Source organism: Cebus imitator, unplaced genomic scaffold (assembly GCF_001604975.1).
Source record: "Cebus imitator isolate Cc_AM_T3 unplaced genomic scaffold, Cebus_imitator-1.0 Scaffold188, whole genome shotgun sequence".
Classification (NCBI taxonomy): Eukaryota; Metazoa; Chordata; class Mammalia; order Primates; family Cebidae; genus Cebus; species Cebus imitator.
Window position 1 is genome coordinate 4,494,253 of NW_016107503.1, and position 14,360 is coordinate 4,508,612.

Consider the following 14,360-nt stretch of genomic DNA (forward strand, 5'->3'; position numbering starts at 1 on the left):
TTTGAGGGGATGGATTCCCCATTTTCTGTGATGTGATTACATACCACATGCCTGTATCAAAACATCCCATGTACTCCAAATATATATATACCTACTATGTACCCACAAAAATTAAAAATAAAAAATTACATATATAAAAAGAGGAACAGCTCTGAAAATGTATTCTACAAAAATAAGGGAGTAAAGCAAAACAAAACAAATGATGTACTCTAACACTGGAAACAGGACGTGGTAGTGGGGAAGGGCAATACCAGAAGGCCAGCTGTGCTCCAGAGTGGAGAGCCGCCACTTCACACAGGGATAGAGGAAGAAGCTCCACAAAAGATTTCTACAGAAAGAGGAAATTCATGGACTACCTGATGGGTCTGAATTGAATGTCTTTAGAGGAGATTTAGACAACTGGTGAAGAGTATGGAGCTAAATTAATTATAAGTACACAGAAAATAAAGCAAATGAAAAATGAGGGGAATAATTAGCTGGGGGAAAAGAAAAATATTGTAAATTTCACTATTTACAGAGTCGTAATATTGTAAACACTGAATACTGACCTAACAAATATTATAATTTGACTATATTAAGGGGATGGGAGAGATGAAAAAGGTATGGGCTTATGGTAAGAATGGGGGAGGAAAGACAGCTTGTGTCTCATCTTCAATAGTGGGAAATTAAGAGATGCTGCTGGAATCTGAAAAATTAAGTAGGAGCAATATAACCAAGTTATAATGAAGACATAGAAGTAAATACCAAAAAGAAAACAAACAAAAACAAAGCTAAAAGAGGTGAACAGGTGGTTGCCTATGGGGGGAGATGGAAATAAGCAGGGGCAACTGTTTTTCATAATAAACTGTGCAGAACTATTTAGATGCTTTAAACTCTGTGTATGTATAATAGTGGTAGAAAATTTTTGAACAGTTACACAGCCACATGCTCATTTTCTATTGTTTAAAAATATTAGTATACATATTTTTAAAACTCCAGGATAGCTTTGCTTCTAAAACTTATTTATTCATCTTTTGTGAAATGGGATAGAACATTTTACAAATGTAACTCAAGACCCAGGAGCAAGGCAGCTTACCTAGGAATTCACAGAGAATTGGCAAAGTACCAACTATATTCAAACATAAAAAGCAGTTGTGCCTTTCAGGAAGATCAGTTCACCTACCTGATGAAAGAAATAGGTAACAGCAAGGTCATTGTCATTTAAGAGGATTTCTTCTTCTGTTGTAAAAAGCCACTTTCGAATGGTCAAGCAGGTACCTGGCACAGCTGATGTATAATTCTGAATGTAGAGTTTGTGAGGAAACTCATTAGGTGCCAACTTACGTACTAAAGGAAAGACAAAACACAGAAAGCTGGAGTAAAAATATATAAGAAATTTCCCTAATATAAACTATGTATGGCAAATCAAGAATGGTATGTTATCATTAACCGGAACATCAGCTCAAATTCATCAAGGAGTTCTGCCTTGGGAGCACAAAACAGCCATATCTGTCCAGCCAAATATCCCTTCTAGCTAAGACCATGACCAGTCAAGTCTCAAGCTGATTGAAACCTATCACTTGAATGACAGGTTGCTGTGGTCTGGATATTTGTCCCCCGACAAAGCTCATGTTGACATTTGATCCCCAGTGTTGGAGGTGGGGCCTAATGTGATCTCTGCACACACCATGAATGGAAGAAAGCAGCCTGAGGACCTTAACAGATGCCCAATCTTGAACCCAATCTTAAGGATGCTTGGTGGACATCAGCTGAAAACCAGGAGAATCATGAGTCAAACAGACCTTTTTTTTTTTATTAATTACCCAGCCTCAGGTATTCCTTTATAGCAACACAAAATAGACTGAAACACAAATCAGTTAACGTAACTCTGCAAACAGCACAAACTCCAAATTTAGTTAAAACATCTGATCCATTAACTAGTACATTACAGCTAACGTCCACTAAATATCCTTAAAGCAAGCCTCTCCTCTTACCCAGCTGTGTGCATTCAGAGTCTTTCATGTGGCAATTCTCAATGAACTGCTTTTACTGTTAACGCCAAAAGGTTCTTTCCAGACTACCTCCAAAAATCCTACAGCATTCCTCAAAGTGAAAAGTGTCTTGTGAGTAACGTTACTTCCTAACAGCCACCAAAGCAGGATAAAAAAAAAACTACCACTTTTAATTTCTAAATTGCCTTTCTTTGGAAAGGCTGAGTTTTCTTTTCTTTCCTTTCCTCTTATTTTTATTTATTTATTTTTTGAGGCCGGTTCTCACTCTGTTGCCTGGGCTAGAGTGTAGCGGCACAATCACAGCTTACTGCAGCCTTAACTTCCTAGGCTCAAATGGTCCTCCTACCTCAGCCTCCTAGCTTGGACCACCTGCATGTGTCACCACGCTTGGCTAATTTTTAAACTTTTTGTAGAGATGGCAGTCTCACTATGTTGCCCAGGCTGGTCTCAAACTCCTAGGCTCAAGCAATCCTCCTGCCTCAGCCTCCCAAATTGCTGAGATTACCTCCTCTCTCAATGTTTACCTGGCTTTATAACACTACAAAAGACAGATTTAATATTTTCCATTTTATAGAAAATGAAACTAAAACTTAGGAAAAAAAATAAGGTTAGAATCCAAATGTCCTGGCACCTTAGTAAGCCTCTGTAATGTAATTTACATCTGCCTAGTTACACTGCTGTGAGTTGGGAAGAAAAAAAAATATTAGGGAGATGGCTGCTTTCAGGGAATCAAAGTTATTCTACCTGGACCTCAGATGGCAAGGCAACCTAAATCCACCAAACTCACCCCCTCTCTGGGATAAGGAAGGTCTGATCAACCAATATTATCTCTATCAATTATGGCCTTAACCCTGTATAAATACATATGACATGGAAGAGACCCATAAACTGTTGGAAATCTATGCTATTCAGAGAAAGCTCTCACTCTCTCCTCTTTGTAGTCTCAATGCAACCAGTATGATGGTGATCCCTAGCTTTTATAAAATAAAAGATGAGAAACTTCCTGTCACCATGCAATAAAACTTCCTTGGAAGAGGAAATTTATTTATACAGAAACTTAAATGTATGCATTAAAACAAGGCTTTGAAGCAATGTATATCTTTCTAACTTAAAACAGAAAGCTACTCTTAAGAATCTTTACAAAAATCCTAAAGTACGCTAAAACAACGTGTGGCTAAGTAGAACATCCCATCTTTTTAAGCCTGTTTTATTGGAATATATGAATTTTGAACCTCAGATTTAAAAGAACCTCATGAAAGTATCTGCCGATTCAGTGCTGATTGTAACCTATACTTACAAAAGAGGAAAAAGAATTAACAGTGATCAGACATCCTTATGACCTGAGTTTTATGGGGTATGCTTGGTCTGATTGTTACAGATGGTTCTAATGAGTGGGATCTCCCCTTGTCTTGAAGTTCTTCTCTAGGTAAATAGTTTCTTTCTGACAGTATTAGAAAACAAAACTTAATTATCAGCCACTGGCACTTACCAAAGGAATGATTGATCACTTCAAATAAGGCAAAGTAATTCACTGTCGTACTGTCCATGCCAACCTTTGCTGCAATAGCCTAAGGTTAAACAAGATATATTAAGTCAGACAATGCTATAGGAAAAGGCAGGTGTCTGCCTATGGAGGAAGGAAAAGGTAGAGGTCCTGCCATCTTGGTCTGACAAAAATTATATTCATGTGCATAGCTAGGCTTCTTTGTATGTATGTGTACATACATTGATGAATATATACATATGAAAGAAAAGGGAAAAAAACAGCTGTATCTGACCCAAACAGCTATGATCTCTAAATATGAGATTCTCCCTTCCAATGCAAGCTGATAATAGTCTCTCCTTAAACATCAGCTTCCCTCTCTGAATATGACTTCATTCTTTTTTAACATCACTTACAAGAAATGTACTTAATAACACAGATCTTTTTTCTTCTTCTTTTTTTTTTTTTTTTTTTTTAAAGACGGGGTTTCACTATGTTGGTCAGGCTGGTCTTGAACTCCTGACCTCAGGTGCTCTGCCCGCCTTGGCCTCCAAAGTGCTTGGATTACAGGCGTGAGCCACCGCGCCCGGCAATAGCACAGATCTTAAAAAGAAAACAAATTCTTAAATATCCAGTTTCAAACATTCAGCCTACATTTAATACATTAACACAAAAAACTATATATTTGATTCTAGAGCTTAAAATATTGCCAATTATATTCTGGCTTCACAAATTGTTTTTGTTTACTTTTTAGATGATCCATGTCTCATGTTGGGATTAGGCACCTCCATTTCCTAAGAATCACCATCATAATATCAACATAAAATATCAAAATGCTGGGACAACAGAGGCATATTAAACAAGAATCATTCATTCTCTCTAGGAACTCAGGTCCTAACAAGACAAATAAAAAAGAAATTGGAAGATTCTGTGTGCAAATAAATGACAATTACATACAAACAACAATAAAACACAAACCAGTAGTAACAAAATTTCTTTGCAAGATCGGTCTCAATATAAGTAAGGTATTTATTTTTCATGCCATTGTTTTGCTGATAAAACAAAGATAAAACTGTTGAATATTAGTATCTCAGTCAACCAAATATGACTATATCCCTTCTCATGTCTACTCACATATGAGGCCTAGGTTCATCCATGATGTGACAGAGGAACTGGACATTGTAAGTATTCCAAATTATCGTTCTACACTGCACTGGATAGAAACCAAAATGCTTTCAAGGTTTAGAAAATAGTTTATAGATAGAAGTCTCAGTAACAGGATTAAGATGAAAGTGTAAAAAACCTAGAGAACACTGGAAAAAGGCAATCAAAACAAAACAAAACATCAGCAAACTGTAAAACTAGTACTTTCCTTAAAATTCTCTACCATTGTGTAATTTCAGAAATGCCTGAGATCCTGCATATATCCTTTACCATAATATACAGTGGATGAATAAACGTATGGAGGATAGATTTTTTAACGTTTGCTACAAAGGAGAAATATAAGCATTAGTACCCAGAAACCTGCTTGTCTCCCTGAAAATTCTGATCAAGTCAGGATTAAAGGCCAATGAAAAGGCATACAGGCATACCCAGCATGCAGATCATGATCTCTAAATACAGTTTCTCACTAAAAGGATGGGACTCCTTGGGGAAATGGCCTATTCTAGATATCAAGGGTAGGGAATATACAAAGATGAGGCCAGGACATCTTATTGTACCAAAAAGTAAGGATGCTATCATAAAATATTAGGTTGCATCAAAAGCATACAGGAGCAGACGTGAAGGAGCTTTCATTGGCCAAAGACGGAACAGTCTGAGCATCAAAAAGATAATATATGCTATTGATTAAATCACATTGAATCTAAAATTCCATGATACTAAATTATGATATATGATAATGTCATTTTATAATGCATTCTATATTATATATTAAATAATATATTACTTATATGATTATGTATTAATATATAATTATAATACATAATTTATTATATATTATTTAATATGTAACACATATTATATCTTATATATTATTAACTATATATAATTATATTTATATATAATGATGTGTTTACTCTGAAAATCGGCAATGAAAAGAAAGGATTAAATACATATCCTGGCCAGGCGAGGTGGCTCACTCCTGTCATCCCAGCACTCTGGGAGGCTGAGGCAGGCAGATCGCCTAAGGTTGGGAGTTCGAGACCAGCCTGGCCAGCATGGTGAAACCCTGTCTCTACTAAAAATATAAAAATTGGCGTGGTAGCAGACCCTTGTAATCCCAGCTACTCAGGAAGTTGAAGCAGGAGAATCGCTTGAACCCGGGAGGTGGAGGTTGCAGTGAGCTGAGAGCGTGCCATTGCACTCCAGCCTGGGCAATAGAGCAAGACTCCATCTCAAAATAAATAAATAAATACACACATACATAAATAAATATGTATCCTGTCTTTCCCACAAATTGTATTTCAAGATAATTAAATAGACTTAGTTGATAAGGAAAAGTTATTTTAAGAAGAATTCTAGCTAATCAGTGTGAAGAAATGAGAGTATTAGAAAATCAGCACTTTGTAATCTTTAATGAAATCACTGGTTAAGGCAATAATCATCAATGGATACATTCATTTGATAAAAGATCAGTGGTGAATTTTACAACAGAGATCAGATTTCACCACCTAAACCTACTGGTTAACCTTAGTTAGTAACACTGAAATGGGATAACCCAGTATTGTATACTTGCTGTTAAGAAGCAATATAAAGTATATAGCACCAACTATGAAGTATTATCGAAAAAGCAGAACCTGAATCTAATGGAGCCCCTAGAGCAAACTTCCATTTATAGAAAATATAGAGACACAGAAGGACATATTAAATGACACCACCAGAAAACAAACAGATACATTCAGAATGTGGGGCATTCCACAGGACACTGACCCATTTCTGTAACAAAACAATGGCATGAAAACAAAAAGCTGGGGAAACAGGGGGACTGTTCTACGTTAAAACAAACAAAAATCAAATGTGATCTAAGGACTTTGTTTAGATTCAGATTTTAACAAACCAAATGTAAAAAATCATTTTTAGACAATTGGAAAAATGTGACTATGGAGTAGTTTTTAGGTAATACCAAGGCAATAGTGCTAATTTTTAAGGTTTGATAGTGGCACTGTGGTTTTGTAAGAAGAAAGTCCGTATTTTTAGATGCACACTGAAGTACACGCAGGTCCAATAACATGGGATTTACTTTTAAATACTTAAAGGAAAAGAAAAAAGGAATACATAATACAAATGTGGCAAAATCTTGATAATTATTAAGTATGAATGATTACTATTACTATATTCATTATACTATTCTGTTTTCATGTGTGTTATAAAGTTTTTTTACAATTAGAAAAGGGGGGGTTGGCCGGGCACGGTGACTCACGCCTGTAATCCCAGCACTTTGAGAGACCAAGGCGGGTGGATCACAAGGTCAAGAGATCAAGACCATCCTGGCCAATATGGTGAAACCCCGTCTCTATTAAAAATACAAAATTATCAGGGCATGGCGGCATGTGTCTGTAGTTCCAGCAACTCAGGAGGCTCAGGCAGGAGAATCGCTTGAACCCGGGAGGCGGAGGTTGCAGTGAGCCAAGATCACACCACTGCACTCCAGTCTGGGTGACAGAGTAAGACTCAGTCTCCAAAAAAAAAAAAGAGGGATTAATCACTACAACCTGGGGTATTTACCATACCTTTCTTTTAAGGAGGGTAGAGTACTTTCACATTAATAAACTGATTATGTGCCAGACACTCTAAGCACTTTACATGTATTGACTCATTTAATCTATCTTCCTTAGCTTCATACCATCCAACGTCAAGTCTACTTGTTCATTTAATTTACCTGGTATACTTGGTCTGTAGTACTGTTCTTTTTAACCCTGACTGTAACCGTTGTTCCATCTGGTAATGCTACTCTCAGCTCTACGTCAGACACACCATTGTAGTTCTGCGGGAAAAGACACAGAGAAGGAATTTATGACTCAGTATATCTTCACTCTCCCTGTAACAAACTAGCTAGACAATAACCTAAAACGTGATAGAGAGGAAGTGAGTTCCAATGAAAAAGGAAAAAAGTCAATACATTTACAAGTCATAAAGCTGACTCAGGGCTACAGCAGAAGTTAACCTTTAAGAGAAGCAGGGAAAAAAGAAATATGTTGAAGCCAACATGTTCACATTTCAAAACAGAAAACTTGCGTGAAACAGTCTAGGTCAAACACAGATGAGATTTTCGATTCACTTCCCTCTCCCCATTCAGAATTCACAAGTGAGAAGAGAAAATAACTGAAGGCAGTAGTTTCAATTATACTCTCTGGTATTAATGGCTAGGCATGTGGACTGGATCCAGAGATATCCTAAGTTCCTTTCTGAACCCTGAAATAATCAGGATATTGTTGAAAGAAAAAATGGATACCTGAGTCTTACCCATTTTTCCTTTCAAAGTTAGCCTGATGCTCAATTTTCTTCTAGCAAAAAGTAAACAATTCTTAGTCTCAATTCAAAAGAAATCCTCTTACTGCTTTTGATGATTAACACATTCCTCTAACCTTGTAATTTTTGACCTTGTAATTTTTACTAGAAAGTTATTTCAGAACAAGTCCATTTTCATTTACCACTTTTAAAAAGGTACTATTCATGCCTAAAATGATCATAACCACTGATTTATTTTAAGTCCTTGCCTGTAAGAAATTTATAATCTAGTTGGGAAAATAAGGCATATACATATAAAATAAGTCGTGGATAACACACTACTGTATTAGCATTAAATATTCATTCTTCTATTCAATTAATATTTATTAAGCACCTACAACACGCTTGATACTGTGGTAAGGCACTAGGAATATAAAGATGATTAAGATTTAGCTCTTACCTACAGATGGCACACACTCTTGTAAGCTAAAACATAAAGCGACAATCTGATTATATGTATAAAAATTAGAGAATGAGATAGCAACAGGTGATCATTGAATGGAATTAATTGCAAAAATTTTTGGTGGAATGAAAAATTGATGACAGTCGTCAGGGATGGCTTCAAAGAGAAAGTGCACCTGACATTTCAAAGAGAAAGTGAACCTAGGTCTTAAAGGACAGGTAAGTAGGATACATATAAAAAGGGAGTAGAAAAAATATAGTCTTTTGGAGAGCTTACGGAAATTTAACCCATAATCAATACCTTTAGTTTATTTCCCCCACAAGAAGCCAAGGAGAAAATAGTCACTAAAGGAGGTATTCACCTACCTCATCTGATTCTGATAGGAATTCCTGCATGATGTCACTCTCACCAATTACTCGTATTGAACACACTGTAGAAAACAAAGATAAAATCTGGCATAAGGCCTTAAAATCAAGAAAATAAAGTCAAAGACATATCAAAGTTTAAGTTTAAATCATCAGTAGCAGGCAATAATGAGGCAGCATATCGTGTCTGGCATGTAAGATTTTAAGGCATGGCATTCATCTAAATATGATCAGAACAAGGAAATAACAGAAAATACAAAGATGTAGCTTGCTAAAAATATTAACATAACCAGAAAAGAGAAATAAAAGTTCAGTAAATAGGCTGGGCGCAGTGACTTATGCCTGTAATCCCATACTTTGGGAGGCCGAGGTGGGTGGATCACAGGTCAGGAGATCAAGACCATCCTGGCTAACACGGTGAAACCCTGTCTCTACTAAAAATACAAAAAATTAGCTGAACATGGTGGCACACGCCTGTAGTCCCAGCTACTCAGGAGGCTGAGGCAGGAGAATCACTTGAACCCAGGAGGCAGAGGCTGCAGTGAGCCGAGATCATGCCATTGCACTCCAGCCTGGGCGACAGGGCAAGACTGTCTCAAAGAAAAAAACAAAGTTCAGTAAATATAAGTTCACGGTCTTGTGTGACCTATGAACAAGCTAGAACAACAGAACATGGAGTAAAGAGGCAGTCGTAGGGAAAGATTAATCAGTAATAAATCAAACATAAAATTGAAATGCTAAAGGAAAAATATTTATTTGGCCTAAAAACAGGCCAGTCAGAGAACCACAAAAATTTAAAGCCATTTTGGGAAAACTGGGGTAGGTAATTAAGAATTCATATCATTTCACTCCACTGACTTTAGCTTCAAAACAACTAAAAAAAACAGTGGGGGAAGGAAAGCAAGCGGGTTGGTAAGGTAGGTAGCTAATCCTCTAAATTTAAGCAAGTTAATTTCCTGACACTCTCACGAGAATAATAAATTAAACTGATGATTTTACTTCATTTGATTTTTTAAAACTGTACCCTTTCTCATTTCCCAAGGGCTTTGTTCAGAGAGGCCAGTCCATGTTAGAAAAAGCTAAAAACAGACAATGAAGTTCCACTATCTTCTAGGGGAAAATGGTTTTCCCCATAGAATAAGGCTCCCTACATGAATGAGGCTCCCTACAAAAGTTTTTAAAAGATTCAACTAGGTCAGTTAGTTACAGGAAACAGAATGACTAAATATCACGTAAGACCGTTATTCTGCTAAACTAGTATTTTAGAAAAAAACCTATTGAAAAGCTACCAAATTATGTAACTTTATGATGTAGCAAGGAAAGACCTCTTCCCTGAGCCACAAGATGAGCTATCTTATTGAGGAGATCTGTGTCATCTTCCTTCCTTTCTAGACAAACAAATGTTTCAGCATCCATATCCACAGACTCCTGATGCATCATTTGGAGGCACTGAGATAACAAATACATTTTAATATAGGGCCAGACACAGTGGCTCATGCCTGTAATCCCAGCACTTTGGGAGGCCGAGGCGGGCAGATCACCTGAGGTCATCAAGGTCATTCAAGACCAGTCTGGCCAACATGGAGAAACCCTGTGTGTGCTAAAAATACAAAACATTAGCCAGGCATGGTGGTGCTCGCCTGTAGTCCCAGCTACTCGGGAGGCTGAGGCAGAAGAATCGCTTAAACCTGGGAGGCAGAGGTTACATTAGGCCGAGATCATGCCACTGCACTCCAGCCCGGGCAACAGAGCAAGGTCCTGTCACCAAAAAAAAAAAAAAAAAAAAAAAAAAAAGTTCAATACAGAAGTGTTAGTATCTACCTTTAGCCTGCTTAGAACAAGGGTACTCTAGATCACCTACAACTCAGCAAACCTATCTATGAATACCTGTAAAATGAATAAAGTTTTCATGTAGGATACACCAGTGAGCCAAGAATCATTTTAATAAAAATGTCTTAAATATTAAAAATGCCTTAATATCGCCCACTTAGTTCTCAAATCAATTCAGCATATTGCTGAGTCTACTATGTGTTTGCTGGCAGATAATATAACCCTAAAAACAAAGGTCCATCAGGGATCACCAAATGCATCAAAAACTAAATATTCATTTTTCTGTTAAGTTAAGCATTCAACAAACCAATGAAACAGGCTACTGATCACTACTGGACATCTCAGTCTTCCTTCAAAGCTCCAGATCATTCAATACTTATCGTCAGAAACTCGACTTATATTCACTATTCAGTTTCAGCAAATTCGGCCATGCAGTTTAGAAGTTACATATCTAGAACCTACGTCTACTCAGTATAGTAGGGTTTGATAGTTTGGCTTACCTTTTTCTAGATATTCTTCCAATCCCCGACGTCGGGCATCTAATTGTTGTTCTGATAATGAAAATGGCCACTTCCCTGGGAGTCGGGGAAATGTAAAGTTGGCAAACTCTCTCTTCAGGTTCTGGTGTAGGATAGCAAACTCCCGGTACCTCTTGGAGCACAGCTGCCTCCCTGCCATGTAAACATTGTATACCTGGTGAAGGAGAAGAACAAAAGAAATGCAGACTTACTACAAATTAAATCACAAAATCATCCAGTCAGGCTTAGACTGATATTGGTTAGTGCGTTCTGCTATGCACTTAAGAAAACCACTTAAAAATAAGACTTACTTTTGACAAACATGTATAAAGTTATATGGATAAAAAAGAACTACCCCCTTTTCAAAAGGAGCATGATCTTGTTTTTGTTTTTTGTTTTGAGATGGAGTCTCACTCTGTTGCCCAGGCTGGAATGCAGTGACCCAATTTTGGCTCACTGCAACCTCTGCCTCCCAGGTTCAAGCGATTCTCCTGCCTCAGCCTCCCAAATAGCTGGGATTACAGGCATGCACCACCACACTTGGCTAATTTTTGTATTTTCAGTAGAGAAGATGTTTCACATGCTGGCCAGGCTGGTCTGGAACTCTTGACCTCAGGTGATCCTCCCACCTCGAATAACCACACCCAGGCAGGAGGAGCATGATCTTATTTTTGCTATTAAAATGACCTCTAGCATACTTTTAAATATCTTCAAAGGCAATTATCAATTTTAAGAGTAGATTTCATTTTCAGAAAGTTAAAAGTCATTTGAAGCCAATGTGGTAAATATCGTGAATGAACAAGCAAGAAAATTTGAAGGGAGCTGAAAACCTAGGGTTGATTATAAAGCAATGTAATTGATATTTGTGTGTGACCTAAACTAGCTCTAAAGTTGATTCCAAAGAAAAGGCCTAAAATGATTTAAGCAGGCTGGGCACGGTAGCTCACATCTGTCATTCCAGCGCACTTTGGGAGGCAGATCACTTGAGTCCAGGAGTTCAAGACCAGCCTGGGCAAAACGGCAAAACCCTGTCACTACAAAAAAAAAAAAAAATACAAAAATTTAGCTGGGCATGGTGGCATGCACCTGTTGTCCAGGAGGCTGAGGTGGGAGGACCGTTTGAGCCAGAAGGCAGAGGTTGCAATGAGCCACAATCGTGCCACTACATTCCAGCCTGGACAACAGAAGGAGACCCTATCTCAAAAAAACAAAATAAAATGATTTAAGCAATAGTGGAATTTTTGTTAGTAAACAGATAATGTGAAAAGCAAAATAAAGGCTAAGCTAAGACCTTGATAATAATTTAATTCAAACCATATAGTCTCTGCCTCTATCCCACATCCCTATATCCTTGCTTCCCTGACCCCAAAAAGTTGTCATATCCAACCATGTTCATGATTCCCTTACTTTTCATGTTTTTTGTGTTTATATATAATCCTTAAATTTTTATTTTTAATTTTTATTTAATTTAATTTTGTTTTATTTTCTTGTATTTTTGAGACAGAGTCTCGCTCTTGTTGCCCAGGCTGGAGTGCAGTGGCGCAATTGTGGCTCAATGCAAACTCTGCCTCCTGGGTTCAAGTGATTCTCCAGCCTCAGTCTCCCAAGTAGCTGGGACTACAGGTACGCAACACCACACCCAGCTAATTTTTGTATTTTTAATAGCGACAGGGTTTCACCATGTTGGTCAGGCTGGTCTCAAACTCCTGACCTCAGATGATCCGCCCACCTTGGCCTCCCAAAGTGCTGGGATTACAGGCGTGAGCCAATGCACCCAGCCTTTTATTTCAATTTTAAAGGATATTTTGGTTCTATAAAAATAGAGTATCAAAATGAATAAGACTTTAAAGCACTTACTTTTTTCACTTAATATTATACTATGGTCTCATCACAACATTATGTCTTTGGGGTTTACTCTGCTGCATACAGCATTTTGTTGTTGTGTAAATATATCGTAGTTGCTCATTTGTTTGTTTGTTTTAAATCTATTCTCCCACTCATGGGTACTTGGGTTGTTTCTGGATTTTAGCTACTGTGAATAATGCTGCTATTAACATTTGTATACATGCCTCCTGTTGTAGATGCAAAAGATATTCCTCTGAGTATATCTTCTGAGTATAACCCTAAGTGAACTGCAGAGTTATATGCATATTAAACCTCATGGGATAATGCAAAATGTAAGCTAAAGTGGTTGCACCAATTTGTTCTCTTTCAGCAATATATAAAAAGATCCTCTTAATTGTGCTAATGGAATTGGTGTGAAAAGACTTCTTACAATGGTCCTAATTTACCTTTCCCTAATTACTAATAATGTTGAATATCTCTTCATATAATTATTGACCATGTGAGTATCATTTCTTGTGAAGTACCTAATCATGCGTTTTGCCTACCTTCATACTAAGTTTTTATGCTTTTCTTATTGATTTATGGAGTTCTTTATATATTCTTGACATAATCTGTTTCATTGGGTGTATTGTGAATATCTTCTTCCACTTTGTCACTTTATTTAAGGTTTTTTTGAATTCTAAAAAGAGTCCAATTTATCAGTCTTTTTATAACCAACACTTTTTGCATCTCAAGAAACTTTTCTCTATTCCCAAGATCTATAAGCTATTCACCAATATTTTCTATTAAGAGCTGTTAATTTTTTGTTTTGTCATTTAAGTCCTTAATCCATCTGGAATTTATTCCTCTACATAATAAGAAGTAGAGTTCCATTGGCATTTCTCTTAAAGCTAAGAATATTTAAAATCAACTTTTAATCAAATTATCCCTAAATAAAAATATCCTTTTACAGAACAATCTGTGGACTTCCAGGTGGTCTGTAATTAACCTCTCATTAAATACAACTAGAAAACTAGACACAACATAGGAAACAACTATTTTTAGACCTGGACAACAGGCAGCTAAGAACTGTGATCCCTGAGAAAAGGGAAGCAAACAAGATGAGTGCTCATATCATCTCAGCTTTCTGCCTGGAGGTAAATCCCAAACTGCAGCTGAATAGAGTTTGGCAACTTCACTGAGTTGAATAAACAAAGACTGAAGTTCAAGGAGCCCAAAGCAGCTAGAATTTGCAGGGCTTAGCATGCAAGAGGCAGCTAAAGCCAAGACACAGCTCCAGAAATCTGTATTAAGTCCCCTTGAATTTTGACTGAATAACAATCTAAGGAAAGAACTATTATCAGTGGGGAGCGGTAAATAAACAATTCCCAGAATTCACACGGGTTATGGAATCATTCAACTTCCCTTGAGCCAGAA

General features: G+C 37.1%; 1 protein-coding gene across 5 annotated transcripts in view; it reads right to left on the bottom strand.

Moving 5' to 3' along the window:
* Positions 1-14,360, bottom strand: part of SNX27 (sorting nexin 27) — a 90,921-nt gene that overhangs the window by 37,779 nt on the left and 38,782 nt on the right. For all 5 annotated transcript variants that reach the window (XM_037744887.1, XM_017546234.2, XM_017546235.2 and 2 more), the window contains 5 exons: positions 11,082-11,274; positions 8,752-8,816; positions 7,355-7,459; positions 3,481-3,559; positions 1,163-1,326 (listed from right to left, as the gene is read on the bottom strand). In XM_037744887.1, the coding sequence (XP_037600815.1) occupies positions 1,163-1,326; positions 3,481-3,559; positions 7,355-7,459; positions 8,752-8,816; positions 11,082-11,274 (606 nt within the window). The remainder of the gene's footprint in view (positions 1-1,162; positions 1,327-3,480; positions 3,560-7,354; positions 7,460-8,751; positions 8,817-11,081; positions 11,275-14,360) is intronic.